Genomic DNA, 26,253 nt, shown 5'->3' on the forward strand with positions numbered 1-26,253 from the left:
ATGGTTAAGCCCCAAGCTATATATCTAAACTTTTGACTTGGTATGTTCTTTGTCGTGACCTAAGATCCCGTTGTTCACCCTCACTAGTCGTCCCGAGGTCAGGACTAGTATTTAAAGGTGATCAGGCTTTTGCCATCAGGGCCCCCACCCTCTGGATCTTTCTGCCTGAGGAGATAACACACTGCCTGCTTCCAAATCATTGCTTCAAACATTTATACATTTGTAATATGGAAATTTGGTGTTTTATGTCCTTTACACTTTTATCTTAGCTCCTAACACTGTTTTATTTATTGTATTTGTATATTCTTATGCACTTTGTAGATAAGTGCTACATTTAGCCTTTGAAAGCTGCAGAAACCCTGCATTCACACACCTTTTTCTCCTTTTGGTTTTGGCTGTATTGACCGTTAAACGCACACCTCTGTGTGTCTGTGTGTCCTGCAGAAAGACTGGTTCGCTAAGAGGAAGAAGTTTAAGAGGCCCACTCAGAGGCTGTTTGATGCTGAAAAGATCAGGTACACACCCTGGATCCTCGTCACTGAATCAGCTTTGTGCTTTTTGTATTTCTCATAAAGATTTGGTTTTCATATATGTTGGATACGAGCACAAACACACACTGTGGTGCAATAGTTTTTTACATCGCCGTATTCACTGCAATATTTGTGTAATATTTCAACTTTAACCTCATCATTCCGCTATGCAATCACTCAAACATGCAGTATTCTTTAACTCTTGAGTGTAGGCCAGATTCAACATGTTACACGTTGTATATATTCTTATTGCTATTATTTATTATGTATATATTGTTGTTATTGTAACTTTGCACACGTATTTATTTTCTTATATTTTTTAACTTGCATATTATTTGGTAAACTGCATTGTAGCGTAAGGCACAGTTTATAGTTTTTATTCACAGACTCAGTATTATCCTTATTATTATTTATATTTTCACAGATTAGAGCTGATTGTGTACAGTATTTACATTTATTTTTACATACTTAAATACTGAGCATATTTAATTAAAAACTTTATTTAAATATTTAGTTACTATGCAAATTGTTTGCTCTTACTGTATTTCTTTTTTTTATATTTTATATTCTTATACATTTTTTATTCTTATATACTGGTGTTGGTGCTTATTTCTACTTGTTCGCGACTGTAACGAACCACAATTTCCCATCAGTGATCAATAAAGTAGTTCTGATTCTGATTCTGGACGACAAATCTCTTCAAACCAGTGTCGGGTGTTGGATATATATTAAATATTCAGTCCTTAAAAAAAGATAAAACATGAGAAGAAGTCATAGTTTTATCGTTTACATGACTGACAGGTGACGTTTTGATCGACAGGTCACTCGGAGGGGAGGTCAGCCACGACGGAGACTTCATGATCTTTGAGGGGAACCGTTACAGCCGCAAAGGCTTCCTGTTTAAGAGCTTCGCCATGTCTGCTGTGGTGAGGAGCGTCTGTCATCAGAGAATCTCTTATCTGCTGCCTCGTTACTCTGAAAAATCATTTGTTGTTTTCTTCGGTATAAAATCCCGTCAGCAGCAGTTTGTTTGGTTTCTCTGTAACAGATCACAGACGGAGTGAAGCCCACTCTGTCAGAGCTGGAGAAGTTTGAGGACCAGCCTGAAGGAATCGACCTGGAGGTGGTCACAGAGTCCGGTACGCTGTGTGTGTGTGTGTGTGTGTGTGTGTGTGTGTGTGTGTGTGTGTGTGTGTGTGTGTGTGTGTGTGTGTGTGTGTGTGTGTGGGTGTGTGTGAGAGAGAGAGAGAGAGAGGGAGAGAGGGAGAGAGAGGTCGGAGTTTATCACCTGCAGAGAAAAATTTGCAAAAGATGAGATGCAGTTCATTAGTGAGGGCTGAGTCTTCTGGCTGTCCTAAATTCAACTGAGAAAACTAAGCATTTAACATTCAACATTTTACCTTCGGTTGCTGAATTTTTAAGAACACATGATTTTCTAACTGATAACATGATTTAACTGCTGACATGCTGCAACAGTTATGATAATAATAATAACTATTTATATAACACCTTTTAAAAGCACAGTTTACAAAGTTAATTTACTCATTGGGTCATTTATTTTGCGACTCTTGTATGAAGATACGAGGATCTGAATGTGTGAGCAAATTTAAATGTATGCAGTTGAAATATGATATATTCTTTGTGCTTGTCTCCCTCTTTTGTGTGTGTGTGTGTGCGTGTGTGTGTGTGTGTGTGTGCGTGCGTGCGTGCGTGCGTGCGTGCGTGCGTGCGTGCGTGCGTGCGTGTGTGTGTGTGTGTGCGCGCAGGTAAGGAGCGTGAACACAACCTGCAGGCTGGTGATAACGTGGAGGTGTGTGAGGGAGAGTTGATCAACCTGCAGGGAAAAATCCTCAGTGTGGACGGCAACAAGATCACCATCATGCCCAAACACGAAGACTTAAAGGTACACACACACACACGCGCGCGCACACACACACACAAACACACACACACTCACACTCGTTTGTCTCCTGTCAGACTCCTAATAATTGATATGATACATCGTGTTGCTCTTTACCCATGAGGTTTGGCCAAAATGTCTCAAAACTTAAAATATGTGTCTGTTTTTTTTTTTCCAAGGACCCCCTGGAGTTCCCGGCTCACGAGTTGAGAAAATATTTCCGGATGGGCGACCACGTGAAGGTGATCGCCGGGCGATACGAGGGCGACACGGGCCTCATCGTCAGAGTGGAAGAGAACTTTGTCATCCTTTTCTCTGACCTCACCATGCACGAGGTACCTGCTCTGCTCCGCGTATAGTCATTTCAAGCCCCGAAAACATTTTTGAAAACTAAATAGTTTAAATTTTTTGGAACAGTCATGAAATTTTGTATCACAAACACATGATGTGTTCAAGGACCACTGGAAATTTGAAAATCCAGCGATATATTCTGTTTTTACCGTATTTGGCTGTGATAAATGGCGTCGTGAGATGTTTTTAAAGAATGATGTTTAAGAAAACTTTCCTCCCAGAAGGCATGTTTCCTTTAAAAGTCACCAGAAACATTTAAAGAAAAAAAAAGATTACTTACATTTTTATTTGAAATTCGCCACAAATTTTTAAAGAAAAGAAATGAATTGTACAACATTTTTTAAAGAAAGCACGTGCAGGTTTGGAAAGCATGATTTCTTTAAAAACCTCAAAAATGTTGCAAAAGATTTTTAAAGAAACCAAAATGGCCAACATTTTGGCTCGTTTTCTTAAAAAAATCAGCAATTTTTTAAAAGAAAAAAACAACATGGCCTTATTTTTCCAAGAAGAAGAAATTGTCATCTTCCAAACCCGCATGTTTTCATTAAAAAAATCACACAATTTCACCATTTACAGATCTGCAGTAAAATAAAGTAAAAATAAAGTACAGCCATTTAAAGTTGCACGCCCCTCCCTTAAAGCCAAAATAAAAAAAACATAAATCTCTACCCAATTCTGAAAAAAATGATTTGGCATAACTACCCCCTTTTACACCAAAGCCCCCCCCCCTCATAAATAACAAACAGTCCGTAAGTTATATTTTTTAAATGACATATATATTTTAAAAAATCATGATATAAAAAAGACCTTGAAAGGATTAGTGATGGTTGTTTCAGACTGTTTGAAGTCTTTAAAATTTGCTTTATGATCATGGAAAAGTCCTGGAAATGTTTGAACATTCTTTGTACCCGTTCTGACCAGGGGTGTAAATCACTGGTTTTTGTCATGATACGACATTATATCGATACTTTGGGCAACAATACGATATTTGTCGATGTGGGCTGAAATAATCTGTTCGTTAAACATCCTCAAAACGTGGTTTAATAACAAAATCTTTAAACAAAATCATAAAAATTAGCTAAACTAATTTATTATTAGTTAGTCAACTATCTTTTTATGTAAGTCATGTTTCGCTCACATATACAACGTGCTAACATTATTAGCATAAGCCCAGGCCATTTTACGTTTCATAAATTAGTTTTTGTAATGAAACAATGCTTTTTATGTCTAGCATTGTTGAAAGTGAGCAGCTTATATAACATCAGCAAGAAGTTAGCAGAGTGAGATGCCCGGCGTCTCTGTCTGTTAACCCAGAGTTTCCCGAAAAAACAAAACATTTCCATCCTGATTTATTCCGGAGTAAATGACGTTCTCCTCCCCAGGATGATGTGGATCGATGTTTACACTTTATTACATCATCGTTGCTTATTTAATTGATATATCGATGTAGATCGATGGAGCGTTACACCCCTAGTTCTAACCCTCAGCGTGTGTGTGTGTGTGTGTATGTGTGTGTGTGTGTGTTCAGTTGAAGGTGTTGCCCAGAGACCTGCAGCTCTGCTCGGAGACGGCGTCCGGCGTGGATGCAGGAGGGCAGCACGAGTGGGGCGAGCTGGTCCAGCTGGACCCTCAGACCGTCGGAGTCATCGTCCGGCTGGAGAGGGAGACATTTCAGGTAATAGTCTGCACCGCCACGGACACCAGAGCGTCTCTGCGGCGCTTGCAAACATTCAGAAACAGCAAAGTGAAAAGACAGCGACTGTGGTGTGTTTCAGGTGTTGAACATGCACGGGAAAGTCATGACGGTGCGGCACCAGGCGGTCAACCGCAGGAAGGACAACCGCTTTGCCGTGGCTCTGGACTCGGAGCAGAACAACATCCACGTAAAGGACATCGTCAAGGTCATTGACGGGCCGCACTCGGTAAGGATCAGCGAGTTCATCTCTGTCGTGTCACAGCTGCAGCTAAATATTTACGCTGAGCAAGTGCCTGTGCCTAGTAAAAGATTCGCTCTGTTGTCCTGAGTGACTCAAAGGTTTACTTTCGAAGTTAAGAGTCATCTTGACTGAAACTGTTGTTTATTAAACACGATCGTTTTTACAGTTTGAATCAAGTACAGCTTTTATCTTTAGTGATTCAAGATTTCTGGAATGAAGCTGATAAACAGGAGGCTTCACCTCAGAGATTGATGTGATAAACACTCACATGAGATTGAACTCACCGGTGGCGGCGACAGAAATCCCTCCAAATTGATTAATGACTGACTACATTTGCATGCACACGAATATTCACTGTCATTCAGGATATGACAACACACTGAATCAGGGATGTCAGTTTTGGTCAATTTTGCTTTTTTCTAGAGTTCTGTCCATTTAGATTTGGTGACTGTTTGTTTATTTGTAGCTTATTTTATTAGCTTTTTTTTTTTTTATATAAAAGTTAAGTAAACAAATACACACAAACAAATAACATGCCAAAAATTATTAACAAATACATTATTTTTTTGTTTTTTTAAACTTTATTTTAAAAATCAGGCTAACAAATGGTTTTCTACTTTCATTGAGTTTTTTCAGTCCTAATCATAAATATAAAATATTCATACATTTTCAGAATTTTAACCCTTTGAATGATGCCAATGTGTTTTAAGATTAAAAAGCACACAAAAAATGAATTATTTTCAATATACTACAGGCAAAGTAGATCCAAGCCCAACCTGACTGTGACAGGTCACCTAGTGGAAATAGCATGTATTTCCTCCATATGCCAAATATGGTCAAAATGACCTCATCAGGTGGAAAATAGTCAAAATGACAAATTCAGAGTCAAAAGCCCAGAATGACACCCAGAAATAATACAAGTCCTGTTTTTCTGCTCTGATGGCTGTGGGATCAAAAATGTCAGTTTGAATGGGTTTCAATGGAGCATTTTTGGACCTGAACAGTCTGAATGTGACTATTTAGTTTCCACAGTGTATTTTAGACTTATTGTAGGAGCTGAGCTGCAAATTCACTGATTACACTCAAATACACAATCTGGACTACATTTAGGACACATGCATCAACACACACACACACAATAATTTAGAAAATGAAGAATGAAAACAGACTAAAATGCACCAAACCAATCAGTGTGGCTCAAGTATCTTACCTTTATTTTCTCTGTGTGTGTGTGTGTGTGTGTTTTCCTCTGCAGGGCCGTGAAGGTGAGATCCGTCACCTGTTCCGAGGCTTCGCCTTCCTTCACTGTAAGAAGCTGGTGGAGAACGGAGGCATGTTCGTCTGTAAGGCCAGACACCTGGTGCTGGCTGGTGGATCCAAGGTCAGTGTGACTTTTAACAGGACTTTCTCTTCACGTTAGTGCACAATGAAAGGGTTAATTCAGATGGATGCAGGACACAGAAGCAGCTGATTGCTGTTTTTAGTGGCAGCGTTCACCATGAGGATTATTCAGGTTGTGTTTTAATACAAAATATGTGGGAATAATTATGAAGTTGTAAGCTCTGCAGGGCGCTCACAGACTGACTGACTGCAGCTGACACTTTTTCTCAGTCGATCAAGTAAATGTTATCGATACAGCACCTTTCAAACAAATCAAATGCAATTCAAAGTGTTTTACAGTTTGTTGAAGAAACAAAAACAATATCAACATAGGAAATAAGCAAAAATAATAAAATAATAAGTATAAACCATAAAGTTGTAATATTTGATACAACATAAAAGCCAGACTCAAAAGATGCACCTTTCCCGATTATTTTCAATAAGATTAATTTATATCTTGTAAAATAAAGATTATTGGTAATTAAGATAATATATTAGAATTAGTCTAGAGAATTAATTATTCTATAGCTTTATATTGATATGGAAGCTAAATAATTGACTAATATTAAGTTATTATTATTATTATCATTGGGATTAAATACGTTAGTACTTCTTCTCGCTCCTTTTCGGACACGTGAATCAAACCGTGATGTGTTGTTTACATTTCTCACGTATTCTTTTGTAATGTATTTTTTATGTCTGTCCACGACTTTATGATTGTTTTTTTTCTGTTGTAAGTGTTTTTTTCCCATGTTCGAAATAAACTACTACTACTACTACTACTACTACTGCTACTACTGCTACTTAATGAGAAAAAAAGCAAGAAATTCCCCCAAAAATTGGAGCATAATTCTTCAAAAATAATTATAATGAAAAAAAAAACAACACAACAACAACAACAACAAAAGAACATTGATTGTGACGTCAAGAAAGTGACAAGAAAGTCAATAAATTGTTTCTTTTTTCTGTAAAATAATTTGAAATACATAAGTCAAAAAGTTTTATAATAAAGTTTTCTGGCCATTTTGATCATATGTAATAATCCCCCAACTGACACATCATTTCCTCATCACCTTTTACTTTTTTTGTTAGTTTTCGGGACATTATTTGCCAGGTTGCTTTTGATGTGTTTCCCATGTTTTTAGAAGAAATCAAGTTTTCTCAGGTTTTAGAGATTTAAATAATTGTAAAAGGTGTCTGAATGCAGCGCGAGTAAACTGATGTTGATTCAGGTGTTAAAGGGTTAAAGAAAGTTTTGTGTTTGTTATATTCTAAACTGCAGCAGAAAGAGTTTCGTTTTTATTGTAAATCCATATCATTTCCAAGTATCGGTTATCGGCCTCATTAAGTACAAATAATCGGTATCAGCCTTAAAAAACGATGTAAGTCCACCCGTAATCAAAACGCCGTATTTGGTTTCATGTTTTCAAGCTTCTGTCTGTTAATGTGTTTCCTCTCTCAGCCCAGAGACGTGACCAACTTCACCGTGGGAGGATTCGCTCCGATGAGCCCTCGCATCAGCAGCCCCATGCATCACGGAGGAGGAAGTGAGTGTCAAAACACACAGATTGTTAAAGCGGTCGTTTGTCACGCCGCTGCTTTTTACTTTTCAAGCTCCTCACTGATGAAGGCGATGTGGTGAAGGTTTTTTTTTTTAGAAAGCAATGATTCTGTGTTGAGTCCAGATCTGATCCAACACCAGGGCTGCAGCCAACCATTATTTTAATAACTGTTTAATAGGTTCATTTTTTCCCATCACTCAAAAACAGATTATCATTGACAAAAGTGCAAAAAGTGCATAAACAGGTGGTTGCTTGGACATCCTGAACTGTCAAAATAATATTAAATTATAAATAATAAAATAACTGCACACAGATCATCATGAAGTAAATTTCAAACCACGTGCGTGAGACCCACGTGCATACTTTATGGGTGTCTGAGAGCTATTTTTCTGCTTGTTGATCGGAGTAGATCGTGGTACATATACATGTAGTAATATGGATTTATTTTTTTTACTTTATTTTATTTTATTGTTTTTAAAAATTATTACTATTATTATTATTATAATTATAATTTTTTGTCTTTTTTCTCCGTTTTGTATGAGTCTTGTGATATATTGACCATAGGTGACACTGTTAAAGTCAAAAATGGTCAATAAAATATTAAGGGTGAAAAAAAATGTACAAAATCAAATATGAAACAATTCAAAAACTAAATGCTGAAACCATTACAACATAAAATAATAGATGAAGGATTAATGGGCCAAAAAAATTTGGGTTTAAAATGTGTTTAACCTTGGTTCGGTTTTATCGATTCGTTGTTGCAGCTAAGTACATCATCAGCAACATTCTGTGCTTCAGGTCAGATTTCCAGCTTTTCAGACTCATTTTGCTGCTCCTTTATATGAATAATGATGTTTATATTGAGACATTTGCTACAGTTGTATTTTTAGTGGTTTTGAAAACCTTGAAACAAACTTAAGCCACCGTCTTCCAAACAACAGTGGAAGACGTGTTGCTGAAAGTTCTCGTCCGTCCGCAGCCAGAAAGACGTTCAGCAAGTTGACCAACTTCAAGGTTTTTTAGTTTTGTTGCGCCATCGAATGCGCTGACCGTCCTCTCCTCGCGGATCAGTCGCCTCTGGACGCACCGACTTGTCCAACAAGCATCTTCTTTGTTTCAAGCTTCTGGAGCTGATTCAACACTGACTAGCCCAAATGATGAATCAGAGGGGAGAAGACGATGCCAAATCTTCCATTAGCAGAACGATTTGCCATCGTCAGCCAAATATTTTGGAGTGGGTTTGTAGATATACAGTGTTTGGTATGATAACAACGGAAACAAAACTCTTTGGAAAAATTCTTTAGTTTTTTTTAAAGTTAATGTGAATTGCAAGATGATTAGTAACATTACAACAGTTAGCTCGGACCAAGTAATTTGATTGGTGGAGACATTCAGAGAGTGTTCATATAGACAAAATAAACAACCCACCATTACTGTGCTGGCAGCATCTCATTCACTCCCGTTTGACAAAAGCAGCTCCACTTTTGGCTTTACTGTATTACTTTTGACATTTCCAAATCTAAATACACATCCAAAGGCAAAAATAACCAACATATCTGCCAAAAAAAGACGAAAAAGAAAAAAAAGACCACCGTTTTCTAGTCAGTCAAATACCGTACGTAACGTTTTTATACGTTAAACTGGTTCAAGTTAATGGTGTAGCTCCATTTTCCTTATTTTGTGAGTCAGTCTGACCCCGTCTTCGAGCATACGGTCTGCATAGACTCCCCGCGTGTGCAGAGGACGTACCTATAAAACAACGTGAATCTGTGTATTTTTAATTTCTTACTAGTGTAACTGGTCTGTAATGGTTAAATGCAACTCTCAACTAATTGACTGTGCTCGTTAGTGTTAGCTACATTTCAGCACCTCGTCACTGTGCTGCGTTATATGTTCATATAAGTAACGTAAAGATCGCTCGTTGCTGCAGAGTTCACGGAGCTGTCAGCCGTCCGTTCTTTGTGGATTTGCTCGATTGTCTTTGTGTAAACGTTTTTTTTGTCGTCCTGCAGGTTCTCCACAGAGAGGAGGAGGAGGAGGAGGAGGAATGGGGCGGGGCCGAGGACGGAGAGACAACGAGCTGATTGGGCAGACGGTCCGCATCTCCCAGGGTCCTTACAAAGGTGAGACTGTGACTCTCGACGTCACGCAGATTTAAGAAAGTGGCGAACGGGGTAGAGCGGGCGCCGCATGTACAGAGGCTGTGACCACGCTGCTGCAGCCGCAGGTTTGACTCCAACCTGCAGACCGCTGCTGCAAGTCAGCTGTCCTCTGCAAAATAAAGGCAAAAGCTTAAAAACAAATCTAAAAAAGTTCAAAAAGTTTTTTAAGAACTTTACCTTTGTGAAATCTCAGGGAGTTATTTTTATTTATACATTTAAATAACATTTTTCACTTGACTTAAAAAAAAAAAAAAAGATGAAAAAATGAATAAAAAAGATGCTGGGAACTTGCAATATATGATGTTGAATGTTTCAGTTTTGGTTAAACATTTGACTCAAAGGCATTTTTATGTTGGAGTTTGTACAATTGTAAATATTGACAGCAAGATTTTCACTTTTATTGTAATATTGAGTCCAGTTATCAGTTATTGGTCTCATTAACCACTAATGATCAGTATCGGTACCTGCCTGCTTACCATTTTACTTACTGTGTGCAGTAGTACTTAACTTTTTCTTTTCATTATTAGACGCTTTGTTTTTTCACTTATTTGATGCTCTGCTGTTGTGTTGTTTTTGCTGCTGTATTTTTGGAGCAATTTGGCACAAGAATTTTCTTCAGGATTAACAAAGTTTTACCTTACCTTATCTTACCTTACCTTACCCTATCTAAAAAAAAAACCCAATATCAGTTGACGTGTAGATTAAACCTGCGTGTGACCGCTCACCTGTGTGGATGTGAAGCAGAATACGGAGCATTAACTACCGTCAAATCTCGTCTGATCCTCTAAATGAAGCAACCGTGGCACCGTGTGCAAAAGCGTACAGACTTTTTCTAATTTTGCACGTATAGTTTCAGCTGCTTTGAGCTGTGACACACAGCCAGCTGTGCAGTAACAAACTACACTGCTCTCTGCAGTTTTCCTAATGAACCGATCTGTGTTTGTAAAAACGGAGAAAAGCCTGAAACACCGAGAAAACATCCACTTACTCAGTTAAATGCAAACGGAGGCGTTCAGCTGCCAAACTTTATATTATTAGTGCAAATTCTTATGTTGATAGGGAGCTAAAACGGGGCAGACTGACGGTGCTAATTTTGCACAAATGAAGGTGCGATAGAAAAGAATAAAATAGAAATACTTATTTAAATCCGTGAGGTAAATTGTTTTGTTACAGCAGCAAATAAGAGAGCAGCAACTGAATAACATGCAAATATATCTTCAAAGGAATGCAAGTAACATAGGATAAAAGAAAATAACAACAACAACAATAATAATAATAATAATAATAATAATAATAATGCTAATAATAATAATAAAGATATATACAGTATGTACAGAGAACAAATAAAAAGAGCCAAAAAGAACAATAAAAAAGAGAAATCATTCTTTGTGGCCCTTGATGTGACTGTAACAAATTTGTGTCTTGTCTGATGAGGCTGGTGATGAATTTGCCTCCATTTCCCAGGTTACATTGGTGTGGTGAAGGACGCCACAGAGTCCACAGCCAGAGTGGAGCTGCACTCCACCTGCCAGACCATCTCTGTGGACCGACAGCGCCTAACCACCATGTGCGTACCCAAAATCAGCTTCACTTTCCGCCGCTTGATCGTTGTGTTAACCCTTTGACACCTGGAGCCACATCAGCTTTCTTTTGCTGCTTTCAGACACGTTTCATAAGTATTTAAACCTTTGAAGTCTCAGCAAATTGCTGTAATTTCTTTCAAAAAACATGGAAAAAAAGCAACAAGCAGCTTGGGGAGGAATGCAAGAAATTACATTAAAATTATTATTATTTTTAACTATGAGAAAATGTCTTGAGAGAGAAAGAACAAAGCTATGGAAAAACGTTATTTGTAATTAATCATGATTACATGTCTACAGAATTATGAGAATATTTCAGCAGTTTTTCCAGTTTTCATTTTTTGTTTGTCTTTGTTTAATTTGGTTTGGTTTTGTTTCTTTGAAAACTAATTTTTAGCTAATTTTCTTGTACTTTTTACTAATTTATTGCCAGTTGTTGTGAAATTTCTTCTTTGGTTGCTCATTGCCTTCTTCCCGTGTTTTTGAAAGAAATCAAGCCAATTTCAGGTTTCAAAGGGTTAAAGCTGCTGCAGGTTATTCCAGTAAGATTTATCCTCCAGATACTTAAACTGAGGAGCATTTCGTCCTGTATTGTTTTTTTTTTGTAAAGCTAAGCAGTGATTCGTTGACACTGTTTCTCTGTTTTCAGGGGAATCGTGTTGTAATGATGTGATCAGCTCTGTTGTCTTTTCTTACCTCACATTAATCTTCTTCAGGGGAGCCAAGAGACACAGCGGGATGACGTCCACCCACGGGCGCACTCCAATGTACGGCTCCCAGACTCCCATGTACGGCACCGGCTCCAGAACGCCCATGTACGGCTCTCAGACGCCGATACACGAGGGTAAGACTCCATCCGTGTTTACCGACCGCTTTTCTCCACATTCAGTCCATCTCATGTGTTTGGATTTAGTTTTCGGTGTCAATAAGTCGAAAAAAGGAATGCAAAAAAACAGAATAAATCCTTCCAACCAGCAGAGCGCCGCTGTGCCTTTTTGTACTGACATGATAATAAATCATTCAGGATGCTATAAAATGTCAAATTAATACTGTAACAGACAAGAAGTCGATTTAAAGAGGCTCTCGTTGTTGTGATTTGCTCTTTTAGACAACAGCAGCTGCATTTTATAACACGAGCATTTAGCATAAATAAGTGTGTTTTTATGGGAAATTGTAAAATATCTGACATTAGAATTTTTTTTACAGTTAAAAGATGGAAAAGAAATGCAGTTTTAATTCTGCTTTTTTGTTTTTTAAGAGTTTTTAAGGTCTTTGTTTGATTCATAACAGGTTACTATGATTTCTGTTTGTTCTCATCTAATTTCAAATAGATGTCAGGAATCCAAATCGTTAAACAAAAGAATACAAATAGAAAGACGTTTTTTGTCATAATGCAGAAAACAACAAAAATTAAAAGCTCGATGTCTGATTGGTGCAATAAAAAGACAAAGAAGACACCATAAAAAAATATCTTCAGCAAACTAACATCAACAGCTAACAACACAGTATCTTAAATAAATGAATAAATAAAATTTAATTTAGCACTGGAATAAATGCAATTATTGCACTATAATAAATGTAATTATTGCACAAGAATACATTCAATTCTTGCATTAGAATAAATGTTATTATTGTACAAGAATAAATTTGAGTATTGCACAAAAAAAGTAGTTAATGCAGTAGAATAAATAAAATCATTGCAAAATATCTTTTGCAAAAGAATTAATAAAATTTTCATTTTTTGCAAAATTTTTGCTTTAGAATAAATGTAATTATTGCTACATGTTGAAAGAAACTAATGTTTTTCGTGGCTCATCGGTTGATCCTTGTGACTCGTAGGAAGTCGTACGCCTCACTACGGCTCTCAGACCCCGCTGCATGATGGGAGCAGGACGCCAGGGCAGAGCGGAGCCTGGGACCCCAGCAACCCCAACACACCCTCCAGGTAAATCACACACACACACACACACACACACACACACACACACACACACACACACAGAGCTCAGTGTGTTCATGTGTGTTTCTCGTTATTTTATTTTTTTTGTTAATTTCTGCGTCCTGTCTCCAGGAACGAAGAAGAGTACGACTTTGGCTACGACGACGAGCCGTCTCCGTCCCCTCAGGGCTACGGAGGGACCCCCAACCCCCAGACGCCAGGTTACCCAGAAGTCCCCTCTCCACAGGTCAACCCTCAGTACAACCCTCAGACACCTGGCACGCCTGCTATGTGAGTGTCAACACACACACACACACACACACACACACACACACACACACACACACACGATGGAGCCACAGTTACAGGACAATGAGGAAGTCAGCAGTAAATGTCATTCATGTGACTGATTTATATATAAATGTGTGTGTGTGTGTGTGTGTGTGTGTGTGTGTGTGTGTGCGCAGGTATAACACAGAGCAGTACTCTCCCTATGCGGCCCCGTCCCCGCAGGGCTCCTACCAGCCCAGTCCCAGTCCTCAGAGCTACCACCAGGTGGCGCCCTCACCGGTCGGTTACCAGAACACACACTCTCCAGCCAGCTACCACCCCACACCTTCCCCCATGGCCTATCAGGTATGACGTGTGTGTGTGTTTATTACTCTAATATTTTTCAAAGGGTTAAATGTTTCACAAACGCGTATAATTTAATTTGTGTTCATTAAAAGTTCGTGTAACGACGGGCTGGATGACTTAAAAACTGTTGAGTTGTTTTTTATAATGTGGATTTCATTATTTTCCTCTGAACAAAAAGGGGGAATAAACAACAACAAACACCAAATAAACAACGTTACGTTTTTTATTGTTAACAGCGATATCCGCCCAGAATTTAGAAATTGGTGCATTCCTAAAGGATGAGGGTTAAAACAAAGCACATGGGTTGTTTATTTTTACGAGGCTTTTTTGTTGTTGTTTTTGTCTAAATTGGTTCGGGTTACGGTGAAGTTGGTACATTCCTAAACAAAGCATTTTTTTTTTTACAAGGCTTTTTAAATTTTGGTTAGGTTTAGGGTTTGGTTGATAAATTGTTAAAGAGCTTTTTTTTACTGGGCTTTTTTGTTTGTTTTGGTTTTCAAAATGCCAAATGTGGCTCACACAAAGGTGAACACACAACGATGACTTCGCACAGCACCGAAAAAAAAGTTCAGCTCAGCTGATTGATTTTTTACACCTGATACTGACTAAAAAGTAAGCTGAGAATATAAAATACATAAATAAAAAATATAGAACCAGGTGTGTTTTTTCTAAATATCTCTATGAAATAAAATGTCTTTTTTGCTTGTTTGTTTCTTCCAGTTTATTTCATACATCTGACAAATCCAAAGTCTTGTTCTAAATTCATGTTTTGCCAAGAAGCAGTCACTCGGTGAGCCGCAGATCTTAACAGGAGAAAAGGTTCGGGATTTTTCCTCCTAACAGCGAGTCCTGTTGCCTCCGCAGGCGAGTCCCAGTCCCAGTCCTGTGGGCTACAGTCCCATGACGCCCGGAGCGCCCTCTCCTGGAGGGTACAACCCTCACACCCCGGGCTCCAACATCGAGCAGGGCAGCAGCGACTGGGTGACCACCGACATCCTGGTGCGGGTCAAGGACTCCTTCATGGACCTGATGGGGCAGACGGGGGTCATCAGGAGCGTCACGGTAACAAACATCCCCACATCTGTGTTTAGGCAGCACCGCCTCTCTAAACAATTTGTCCAACGTCAAAATATTTTGGGAGAACTAAGAATAAATCAAAAACATAAAACATTATATTAACAGCAGTTTTTTATTGGATTATTTACTCTTAGGAAAATATTTTGTTCTTCTTAAAATGCTGTTTAATTATGGTGGAGGTTTCACTTTAAAGCTATTTACATATTCAAAACAGCAGGTGTTCCTCTGGGCGATATAATGCGATGAGAGCACTCTAAGCTATGGAGGAAGACATAAAAAGTAAACTAAAATGCTAATAAATGTTCAAAAAATATATATAAAAAAGCAAAATATTGGCATTAGTTAATTGATTTTTTTAATTAAATTGAATTAATACTTCTGCTTTAAAGTTACTTTCTTTAATATAACTTTGTATTAATAAATCAATTAATTAATGTCCAATTTAATTTCCCCTTTAATTTATTTATTTGTCATTTTTAAAAAATATATTTATTTATTTACTTATTTATTTTTAACTGCATTTATCCACTTTGGAATTCATTTTAAACATAATACAGAAATAAAAAGATAAACACTTAAATGAATCTTAAGAAAATTAATAAAAATAAATAAAAGGGAACTTAAATAGGAATGTTAATAAGTAGGGCAATAAATACAAAGGTAAATACACAAAGAAGCAGATTAAAATAGAGACACCAATTCATGTTACATTTTATGAAATGATGCCTACTTTTTAATATTATTTTTAGTAGATTTAAGAAAATATTTTATTAAACGAATCATTTACTTATTTTTTATTTTGACAGCCTCTGTCCTCCATATATATGAGGGAAATTAAACTGTAAAGTAAACGGCGATAAATATTAAGATAAATACTTAAAGAAGGAAATTAAAATTGAGATATAGTTTTATGTCACATTTTATCAGTTCATTATACCTACATTTTTTACAGTTTTTATTAGATTTATGAAGTAATTTATTTTTTATTTCTAAAGCTTTCGTCCTCCATATATTCTAGGATAACCGTGATGGTTATTAAGTGGTTTTTATGTGAAAGTAATGAAAGTTTTTTTGTCAGCAGCATGACGAAGAGCTCGATAAGCGTCAACAAAATATGTCGTTTTTAGGATGAAGTGAGCCAGTCTAAATGTTTAACCCCGTCCAAAACCAGAGCAATTTAAACTTTATTTGAGATTCAAACATCCAAAAAGCAAAATATCAGAAGTCCTGGAAGTTTATTTTATGACCTCGAGCAAAAGTTGAATCTGTGAAGAGGCGTCGCCTCATTGAAGCAGCCGTGGCGAGGCGCTGATCAGAAGCAGCTGTGTGTGTGTGTGTGTGTGTGTGTGTGTGTGTGTGTGTGTGTGTGTGTGTGTGTGTGTGTGTGTGTGTGTGTGTGTGTGTGTGTGTGTGTGTGTGTGTTTGGCTCGTTCAGGCCTCAGATCTCAGTTCTAATTGATCGCTCACATCTGGTGCTGCGTCACTATCAATGGAGGGTGAAGTGATCATCAAAGAGGAGATTGTTTTCCTGAGTCCTGACAGTGTTGTGACGGCCGGTCCAACATTCACATCGTGTGTCGACTCGTTACATTCATATGAACTTTTTTCTCAATGACAGATTTTATAAATAAGAGACGAATTAATGGCTGAGATAGGAAGGAAAACAGAGTCATTATTCATTGAAGAAGGTGAGAAACTGTAGCCAAATATTATTTTTTGTTTACTTTTATTTTTTGGTTCTAAAATAATGAAACTATTAATAAATTATTTTTTAAAAATGTTGCCGATGTGGCCACAATTAATTAATTCTACCAAGTCCAGTATATATGGAGGACAGACGCTGTCAAAATCAAAAATAAATAAATGACTCGATGAGTAAAATATTCCATTAAATCTACCAAAACTAACTTTCAAAAAGCAGGCATAATTTATTCAATGAAATGTCACACGAATTGATATTTGTTTTTTAATTTGCATCTTTATGTGTTTACTTTTGTATTTATTTTGCTACTTAGTTACTTTCCTGTTTATTTTACCTTTTATTTAATTTAATTAATTTTTGAATTAGTCATGCATTTATTTTTTTAAAATATCTTTATTATGTTTGAAATGAATTCAAAAATGAATAAATGCAGTTAAAAATAAGTTAAAATTAAATACAAAAATAGATTAATTTAAAAAATGACATTAAAAAATTAATAATTAATCCATTAGTTATTAGGAAGGTAAATAAATGAAATAAAAAAAACCTTAAAAACAGTATGTATTCATTTATCAAATTATTTTTGCCATTTTTTTAAGATACTTTTTGATCATGTAATAGCATTTTAATTTATTTTTTATTAATAAATATTTTGTCCTTAATGGATTAGAGTCAAAAATGTCAAATATTTGGTTATAATGTTTTTTGAGGTTTATTCTTAAACTGCTAAACGTCCTTCACTGCGTGTCTTTGTTACAGTTCTTTGACAACAAAAAATTCGGGAGGTTTCTTTTTTAAAAAAAAGTTTGTTTTTGGGTCTGTTTTTGATTGTGTTTTTTTTTTTTTAATTAAAATTGGCTTAAGTTTCATTTTTTTCTCTTTAAACTCTTTATTCTGATTCTGATATCAGATATCTAAAAACGCTTTAATATGTAATAATACTTTAGGTCTGTTTTTTTTGTGATTTTTTTTTAGGGAGGGATGTGTTCAGTGTTCATGCAGGAGTCGGAGAAAGTGGTCAGTATCAGCAGCGATCACCTGGAGCCCGTCACTCCCACCAAGAACAACAAGGTAACCGTTACCGTGGCAACCGTCGCCACCACAAATATGTGACAGAAGAACGTGCGACACTGTGGCGGTTTTCGACCTGCTATACTATAACTGTCTCCTTTTTCCGACGCTTTTCCAAGGTGCCATACTATGACTTTTTCAATCATTAACACTTTTTAAAAACACTTAAAACTTTTTAAAAACACTTAAAACTTTTTAAAAACACTGAAACACCTAAAACATTTTTTTTTTTGACATATTTTTAAAGGTGCGTTATTATGGCATTTTTCGACATTGAAAATGTTCGCTTTTTCAGCCGTATTTTCCAGCGTGCTGCATTTCGGTGTTTTTTGACATATTATTATAAAAATCTGACTTATTTCAACATAAAAACCGGCCCCTTTTTTCGGACGGTTTTCAAATGTGCTATACTGTGACTCTTTTCAACCTTTGACACTTTTTAAAAACACTTAAACACTTTAAAATTCTTTTTTCAGCCATATTTCCGAAGCTGCTGTATTACGGCAGTTTTTTGACATTGACATTGTCAACTTTTTTGGCCGTTTTGCGACGTGCTATATTCTGACTTTTTTTGCGACAGTGATTTATTGTTCGGATGTTTCGCTCCCGTGTGTCCTCAGGTGAAGGTGATCTTGGGGGAGGACCGCGAGGCGACGGGGATCCTGCTGAGCATCGACGGAGACGACGGCATCGTTCGCATGGAGCTGGACGACCAGCTGAAGATCCTCAACCTGAGGTTCCTGGGACGGCTGGAGCACTGAGGGAGGGACACACACACACACACACACACACACACACACACACACACACACACACAATCAAAGGCAGACGTGTTGATTTTATGACAGTAAGTTTAGCTTTTTTCCAAAACCATCATTAGCAGCAGATTCTCTCTCTGTATCTCGCCGCTCGTTTTATTTTAAATTTTTTGTTAGGTATTCTCACTCGTGGTCTCAGTCTGTTTTTAGTGCTTTCTGAATGTACTGTCAGTACTTAATGTTTTTTCTTGGTGAAAAAGGGTTAAAAAAAAAAGTGTAACGTGAATAAACTGTGAACCAGTTGATTTAAATGTCTACATGTGGATTTTTTAACATTTTACCTTTTAAAATAAAAAATTTAAACAGCTCATTGAATACATTAATATGTCATTAAATGCTCCAAAAATATTAAGCAAATACATGCTGCATGTTATTTAATTTTAATTTTTCCTTTTGTCTATTTATTATTTATCTTTTCTAAATTTATTTACTTAGTTTTGTTTTTACTTTTATTTCAGATTTATTTTAATGCATTTATTTAAAAAAAGGATACAGAAGTTATTAGGGGTAAAAATGCAAAGGGATCGGAAAGAAAACCAGAATAATTACATAGGTCAATCAATAAATTAAAAAAAAACATTTTGGGTTAAAAAAATGTAAAAAATACATTTTTAAAAAGGGAAATTCAATAGGAAACGTAAAAAATAGGGTAATTAATACAAAGGTAAATGAATGAAACAGTCAAAGCAGAAATATCAATTGGTCACATTTTATTAATTAAAACCTAAATTTACTTTAAATGTTTAGCATATAAAATTAGAATTTTGTTTCTCATAAAACTACAACTTTATTCAGAAATATTAAGACTGTTGTTAACTGCTGTTTTTAATTAATAATTTAATAAATCAGAGAAAAATCCAAACATTTAACAGTATTTAAAACGTTATTTGTTAGTTATTTTTAAAGTTATTGAAGCTGGTATAAAGCTGCTGGCGGCCGGCGGCAGCCGGCGGCTCGGTTAGCCGCAGGGCCGCTGCGGATGCTCGTGGTCGATGGGGACGTAGTAGAACGGGACCTGACGAGGACAGGGATGCGCGTGGGAGGAGTTCCACCCGAGGCTAAACTCGAACCGTCGGTCTCTGTGGGCGTTTCCGTGCTGATCACAGCCGACGGTCAGGTTACGAGACAGAGGGATCTTCACCTGAAACCACAGCTCTCTGTCCTGAGGGAGGAGACGGAGACAGAGTGTGAAGACAGAGCGGAGACGAGACACAGCCACCGGTAAGATAACATCAGTTATGTTTTTTCATGTATGTTGGAGCACACGCTAAAATCTGTAACTCTGCTTTCACACAAACTGCAGGAGGGTCCACTCTCGATGTGTCCACCCGTCCAACACTTTGGTCCACAGTGAGACATCCGAACCGCCCAGTGATCTGTAAGTTCATTTATTAACTGTTTTCATGTTGGAAAATTTGTTTCTATATTTACAGAACATCACTTTAGTCGCTTCAATTTTTAATTAATTCTAAAAATAATTAATTTAATTTAATTTAATTTATTTTAATTTTATTTTTAATGCAAGGAACAGAAGTGTTTTCCAGGACAAAAAAAAACAATCGTAGATATAAACAAACAGCATCATTTTAGTTAAAATGATTAAAAGTAAACATCAAATATTATAGCGACAAATAACAAGAAGGCTCGTCGACGACAAAGAACACAAAAAAATACAAAGACGCAAAATAACAGCATCGTGAAACAAAGACAAAAAGAGACTCAAAACGTCCACGAAGACACAAAACAACACCAGCATTTAAAGACAACAATAAAAACAAAACACGAGACTAAAAAAACAACAAAGATTCAAAACAAGCGCAAGAAAAACATCCCACAGACAAACGAACTCACTACGTAATTCAAATAAAAATCGTAAAAACTGCTCATTTTGCTGAAACGTTGGCCTGACGGCGATAAAAGAGGAAAGTTCAGAGACAAAATGGACTTCAGGATTCAGTTTCTTTTTCAGTTTTCAGCCAGAACAGAAACACTATCGTGTGATAACATCGTGTGAGAACCAGCGTTGACGTGTTCGTGGCTGAAAGTGCAGCTCAGAGGTTTTTAAAGTCCCAACAGATAAATAAAGTATCAGTGACATCAGAGTTTAGCAATGAGATTAATGGTTTGGGAAAGTTTCAGCTTGTCAGGTCTTGTTAAGCTAATAGAGATGTAGTTTTACTGAACGACCCTGGTCTCAGGAGTGTGGGATTTAACCCTTTAAACCCTTTAACCCTTTAAAACCTGAGCAAATTTTCTCAATTCTTTTCAGAAAAATGGACGAAGGGCCAAAAAGCAACTCAAGAGGAAATAACCCAAAAATTAGCAATAAATAAATAAAAAAATTAATTAATAAGACAAAGACAAAAACAAAACCGAAAGGAGGAAAAAGTTTTAAAAAAAAAAAAAAAACAATGGAGAAAGAAGAATTGACCCAAAAATTAGGGAAAAAAGTAAAAAAATGAAAAAAGAAAAGTTAAAAATGAGGAACCGCAGCCCCCCCAAAAAACAACAATAAAGTGCTTAAATATAATATTAATTTTGCAAAATAATTTTCTCTATATATTGAAGATAATTAGAAATATAGTTTTTTGGACAAAGTGTCCGTGACATCAGTTTTTTAATAATAAGATTTATGTTCTGTAACAGTTTGATTAAGTTTCAGCTAAACTGATCTTGTAAAGCTGATAGAGATCTAGTTTTACTGAACCCCCCGAGTGTGAGTTTTAACCCTTTCAAACCTGAAAAAAATTGTCTCAATTTCGTTTAGAAAATATGGGAAGAGGGCCATAAATAACTCGAGAAGAAATGGCCCATAAATTTGCAAAGTTACAAATTATGCAAAAAAAAAAAAAAAAACCCAAATCAAACTATAAATCAGAACGGGGGTGAATCTCGTTCAAAAAAATGATTGAAAAAAAATAATTATTGGGGAAAAAAAACAACAAAAATGGAAAAGTGTAAAAAAAAATAATTTTGCAAAAATAGTGGAATTATATATTGAAGAAAAGTATAAATCTATATTTGCCTTTAAAAAAAAAAATCTCCAAAGATACTTATTTCCTGCAATTAGCGCAATAGCTCAGGTTGCTCATTGCTTTCTTTCTCCCACGTTTTCAAAAATAAAGCAAACCAGTTTGTTCAAATTAAAAAAAAAAAAAAAAAATTCAACGATTGTGACGGTGTTCAAACGCAGCGCAAGAAAACGGAGGTTTCAGAGAGCCGAAAGCTTTTTCGGGGGAGCTGTTCTCACGCTCAGACCCGCTGTGTCGTGTTTTTTGATCGTCAGTGCTCGATCAGAAAGAAAAGCAACTCCAAATTTGGTGGTAAAAATCAAGCCACAAAGCAAACATAACGTCTCTTTTTAGGGTAAATTTGAGCCGTCTTTCTGACTCAAGGCTGTCGACTGCTGCTAACAGACGGAGCAGCTTTGGGAAACGTCCCGTAAAATGTCTATGAGCAATAAAACAGCAGTGCAGTGGGGCGGTTTTTCCTCTGACCTGAATGTCAGATTATTTTTGGAAGGAACGAACACACAAGCAATAATCAATCATACATGACAGGAAAGTTTTCTGTTTTCATACGCAGCAGACTGCGTGTTTGGCTGCTCGTGTTGTTCACTGTGCGTCACTTTTAAAAACTTCTTTATTTATTTATATCAAAATTAATTTAATTTCCACTTCACTGCTTTGCCTTGATATTTATAATAACAATCCTAAAACAACTCAAACACCAGTACTCCCTGCTGCTCGTGCTGTTCACTGTGCATCACTTGAAGACTTTTTTAGACTTTATTATACTATATTATTTATACTATACTATGACCTTTTTAGGCAACCGAACAATTTCTTTTTATAGATGAATCTAATGTTTCATTTTTAGATTTTTCAAATAATCAAACGACTGATTATCAATTATTCCAAGGACTTTTTTTTTTATTATTATCACAATTAAATTTCAATTTTAATTTAAAAAAATTAAATTTAAGAACAGAGGAAGGTAAAAGAAGATCTGACCTCATCGTCTGTGACACACTGGATCTCGTGTTTGTCTCCTAGATGTGGAGTCAGGACCTGATGAACCTCTGAGACCTACATGGACACATCAAGTACATTTTCTTGTTATGAAACATGGAGCAGGAGCTCCTGATTCACTGCATGTGAGAAAAAATATCATAGTAAACTATGAAAAAAGGGTCATAGTACAGTATGCTGCCCCAAATATCAGAAAAACGTTACAATGTGTCTTCCGAAATCATGAAAAAACATCAGTGTAGTATGTCATCAAAATAAATGAAAAATGTCATAAAATACTATGTCTTGCCAAATCAATATAAAAACGTCATAGTATTGTATATCTTCCGAAATCCTTAAGAAAACGTCATAGTGTAGTATGACGTGCATGATGATGAAAAATTGACATAGTATGTCTTTTAAAACTATCACAATGACGTCATACTATAATATGTCATCCAAAATAAGGGTAAAACTTCATGGTACACTATGAAATCCAAAATCATCACAAAAACACTATCATATAATATGTCTTCCAAAATTACCGCAAGGTCATAGTATAGTATGACCACCAAAATCACAAAAAATCATGATAGCATGATATGTTGGTTAAAATCATAAATGCCAGCGTATAGTGTGACGTCCAAAATCATATGAAAATGTCATAGTTAAGAATGCTGTCTAAAATCATGAAAAAACGTCCCAATGTCCCAAAAAAAGCTGAAAAGGATTTATTTTCGCTTGTAGAGTCGCGCCATAGCATATGATGTTGAAAAAAGGCAAAAATGACATAATTTAGCATATTGAAAAAAATGCAGAAAAATTGCACAGTATGGTAAGGTGAAAAAAGTCAATTTTGACATGTCCCAAAAATGGCTGAAAACATCTTATTATAGCTTGGAGACTCGAGCCATGGCATACAATGTGGGAAAAAAAGGCCAACAAGGGTCATATTTTAGCATGTCAAAAAACGGCCACAAAGGCAATAGTATAGTATGGCGAAAAAAGTCAAACTTTGACCGCTCCTAAAAATGGATTAAAACGACATAACATACCTCGTACAGACGCGTTATGGTATACAAAGTGTATACAAAGGCCAAAAAAGGCAAAAAAACGTCATTTTTTAGCATGTCAAAAAAATGGTCACAAAGGCAATAGTATAGTATGGCGAAAAAACTCAAAATTTGACTGCTCCTAAAAATGGATGAAAACGACATAGAATAGCTCGTACAGACGCGTTATGGTATACAAAGTGGGAATAAAGGTCAAAAAAGGCAAAAAAACATCATAATTTACAATGTCAAAAAAATGGCCACAAAGGCAATAGTATAGTATGGCGAAAAAACTCAAAATTTGACCGCTCCTAAAAATGGATGAAAACGACATAGAATAGCTCGTACAGACGCGTTATGGTACATAAAATGGATATAAAGGCCAAAAAAGGCAAAAAAACGTCATAATGTAGCATGTCAAAAAAATGGCCACAAAGGCAATAGTATAGTATGGCGAAAAAACTCAAAATTTGACCGCTCCTAAAAATGGATGAAAACGACATAGAATAGCTCGTACAGACGCGTTATGGTATACAAAGTGTATACAAAGGCCAAAAAAGGCAAAAAAACATCATTTTTTAGCATGTCAAAAAAATGGTCACAAAGGCAATAGTATAGTATGGCGAAAAAACTCAAAATTTGACCGCTCCTAAAAATGGCTGAAAACGACATAGAATAGCTCGTACAGACGCGTTATGGTATACAAAGTGGGAATAAAGGCCAAAAAAGGCAAAAAAACGTCATAATGTAGCATGTCAAAAAAATGGCCACAAAGGCAATAGTATAGTATGGCGAAAAAACTCAAAATTTTACCTTTCCTAAAAATGGCTTAAAACGACATAGAATAGCTCGTACAGACGCGTTATGGTATACAAAGTGTATACAAAGGCCAAAAAAGGTAAAAAAACATCATTTTTTAGCATGTCAAAAAAATGGCCACAAAGGCAATAGTATAGTATGGCAAAAAAACTCAAAATTTGACCACTCCTAAAAATGGATGAAAACGACATAGAATAGCTCGTACAGACGCGTTATGGTATACAAAGTGGGAATAAAGGCCAAAAAAGGCAAAAAAACGTCATTTTTTAGCATGTCAAAAAAATGGTCACAAAGGCAATAGTATAGTATGGCGAAAAAACTCAAAATTTGACCGCTCCTAAAAATGGCTGAAAACGACATAGAATAGCTCGTACAGACGCGTTATGGTATACAAAGTGGGAATAAAGGTGAAATGAGGCAACAAAAAAGTCATATTATAGCATGTTAAAAAAATGGCCACAAAGGCAATAGTATAGTATGGCGAAAAAAGTCAAAATTTGACCGCTCCTAAAAATGGCTGAAAACGACATAGAATAGCTCGAACAGACGCGTTATGCTGTACAAAGTGGATATAAAGGCCAAAAAAGGCAAAAAAACATCATAATTTACAATGTCAAAAAAATGGCCACAAAGGCAATAGTATAGTATGGCGAAAAAACTCAAAATTTGACCGCTCCTAAAAATGGATGAAAACGACATAGAATAGCTCAGACAGACGCTGCGTTATGGTAAACAAAGTGTATACAAAGGCCAAAAAAGGCAAAAAAAACATCATTTTTTAGCATGTCAAAAAAATGGTCACAAAGGCAATAGTATAGTATGGCGAAAAAACTCAAAATTTGACCGCTCCTAAAAATGGCTGAAAACGACATAGAATAGCTCGTACAGACGCGTTATGGTATACAAAGTGTATACAAAGGCCAAAAAAGGCAAAAAAACTTCATAATTTACAATGTCAAAAAAATGGTCACAAAGGCAATAGTATAGTATGGCGAAAAAAGTCAAAATTTGACCGCTCCTAAAAATGGCTGAAAACGACATAGAATAGCTCGTACAGACGCGTTATGGTATACAAAGTGTATACAAAGGCCAAAAAAGGCAAAAAAACGTCATTTTTTAGCATGTCAAAAAAATGGTCACAAAGGCAATAGTATAGTATGGCGAAAAAACTCAAAATTTAACCGCTCCTAAAAATGGCTGAAAACGACATAGAATAGCTCGTACAGACGCGTTATGGTTTTCAAAGTGTATACAAAGGCCAAAAAAGGCAAAAAAAACATCATTTTTTAGCATGTCAAAAAAATGGTCACAAAGGCAATAGTATAGTATGGCGAAAAAACTCAAAATTTGACCGCTTCCTAAAATGGCTGAAAACGACATAGAATAGCTCGTACAGACGCGTTATGGTATACAAAGTGGGAATAAAGGCCAAAAAAGGCAAAAAAACGTCATAATGTAGCATGTCAAAAAAATGGCCACAAAGGCAATAGTATAGTATGGCGAAAAAACTCAAAATTTTACCTTTCCTAAAAATGGCTTAAAACGACATAGAATAGCTCGTACAGACGCGTTATGGTATACAAAGTGTATACAAAGGCCAAAAAAGGCAAAAAAACATCATTTTTTAGCATGTCAAAAAAATGGTCACAAAGGCAATAGTATAGTATGGCGAAAAAAGTCAAACTTTGACCGCTCCTAAAAATGGATTAAAACGACATAACATACCT

General features: G+C 36.2%; 2 protein-coding genes across 5 annotated transcripts in view; one reads left to right on the forward strand and one right to left on the reverse strand.

Moving 5' to 3' along the window:
* Positions 1 to 18,890, forward strand: part of supt5h (SPT5 homolog, DSIF elongation factor subunit) — a 33,584-nt gene extending 14,694 nt beyond the window's left edge. For both annotated transcript variants that reach the window (XM_088078462.1, XM_088078463.1), the window contains 18 exons: positions 445 to 515; positions 1,351 to 1,456; positions 1,579 to 1,669; positions 2,297 to 2,433; positions 2,610 to 2,765; positions 4,310 to 4,456; positions 4,557 to 4,703; positions 5,974 to 6,099; positions 7,561 to 7,645; positions 9,673 to 9,783; positions 11,287 to 11,389; positions 12,119 to 12,246; positions 13,242 to 13,347; positions 13,474 to 13,632; positions 13,809 to 13,977; positions 14,842 to 15,039; positions 17,732 to 17,827; positions 18,448 to 18,890. In XM_088078462.1, coding sequence (XP_087934588.1) covers positions 445 to 515; positions 1,351 to 1,456; positions 1,579 to 1,669; positions 2,297 to 2,433; positions 2,610 to 2,765; positions 4,310 to 4,456; positions 4,557 to 4,703; positions 5,974 to 6,099; positions 7,561 to 7,645; positions 9,673 to 9,783; positions 11,287 to 11,389; positions 12,119 to 12,246; positions 13,242 to 13,347; positions 13,474 to 13,632; positions 13,809 to 13,977; positions 14,842 to 15,039; positions 17,732 to 17,827; positions 18,448 to 18,588 — 2,277 coding nt within the window. In that variant the 3' untranslated portion in view covers positions 18,589 to 18,890. The remainder of the gene's footprint in view (positions 1 to 444; positions 516 to 1,350; positions 1,457 to 1,578; positions 1,670 to 2,296; positions 2,434 to 2,609; positions 2,766 to 4,309; positions 4,457 to 4,556; positions 4,704 to 5,973; positions 6,100 to 7,560; positions 7,646 to 9,672; positions 9,784 to 11,286; positions 11,390 to 12,118; positions 12,247 to 13,241; positions 13,348 to 13,473; positions 13,633 to 13,808; positions 13,978 to 14,841; positions 15,040 to 17,731; positions 17,828 to 18,447) is intronic.
* Positions 18,891 to 19,340: 450 nt separating this feature from the next.
* Positions 19,341 to 26,253, reverse strand: part of rnaset2l (ribonuclease T2, like) — a 55,907-nt gene continuing 48,994 nt past the window's right edge. The window contains exons 9-10 of one of the 3 annotated variants that reach the window (XM_088078464.1): positions 22,659 to 22,733; positions 19,341 to 19,807 (exon numbers count right to left, since the gene is read on the reverse strand). In XM_088078464.1, coding sequence (XP_087934590.1) covers positions 19,604 to 19,807; positions 22,659 to 22,733 — 279 coding nt within the window. In that variant the 3' untranslated portion in view covers positions 19,341 to 19,603. Of the gene's footprint in view, positions 20,022 to 22,658; positions 22,734 to 26,253 lie in introns of all 3 variants that reach the window. The other 2 variants (XM_088078465.1, XM_088078466.1) reach the window with 2 other exon arrangements.

The sequence above is a fragment of the Plectropomus leopardus genome, chromosome 6, assembly GCF_026936395.1.
Source record: "Plectropomus leopardus strain MGB_pleo_1.0 chromosome 6, ASM2693639v1, whole genome shotgun sequence".
Taxonomy (NCBI): domain Eukaryota; kingdom Metazoa; phylum Chordata; class Actinopteri; order Perciformes; family Serranidae; genus Plectropomus; species Plectropomus leopardus.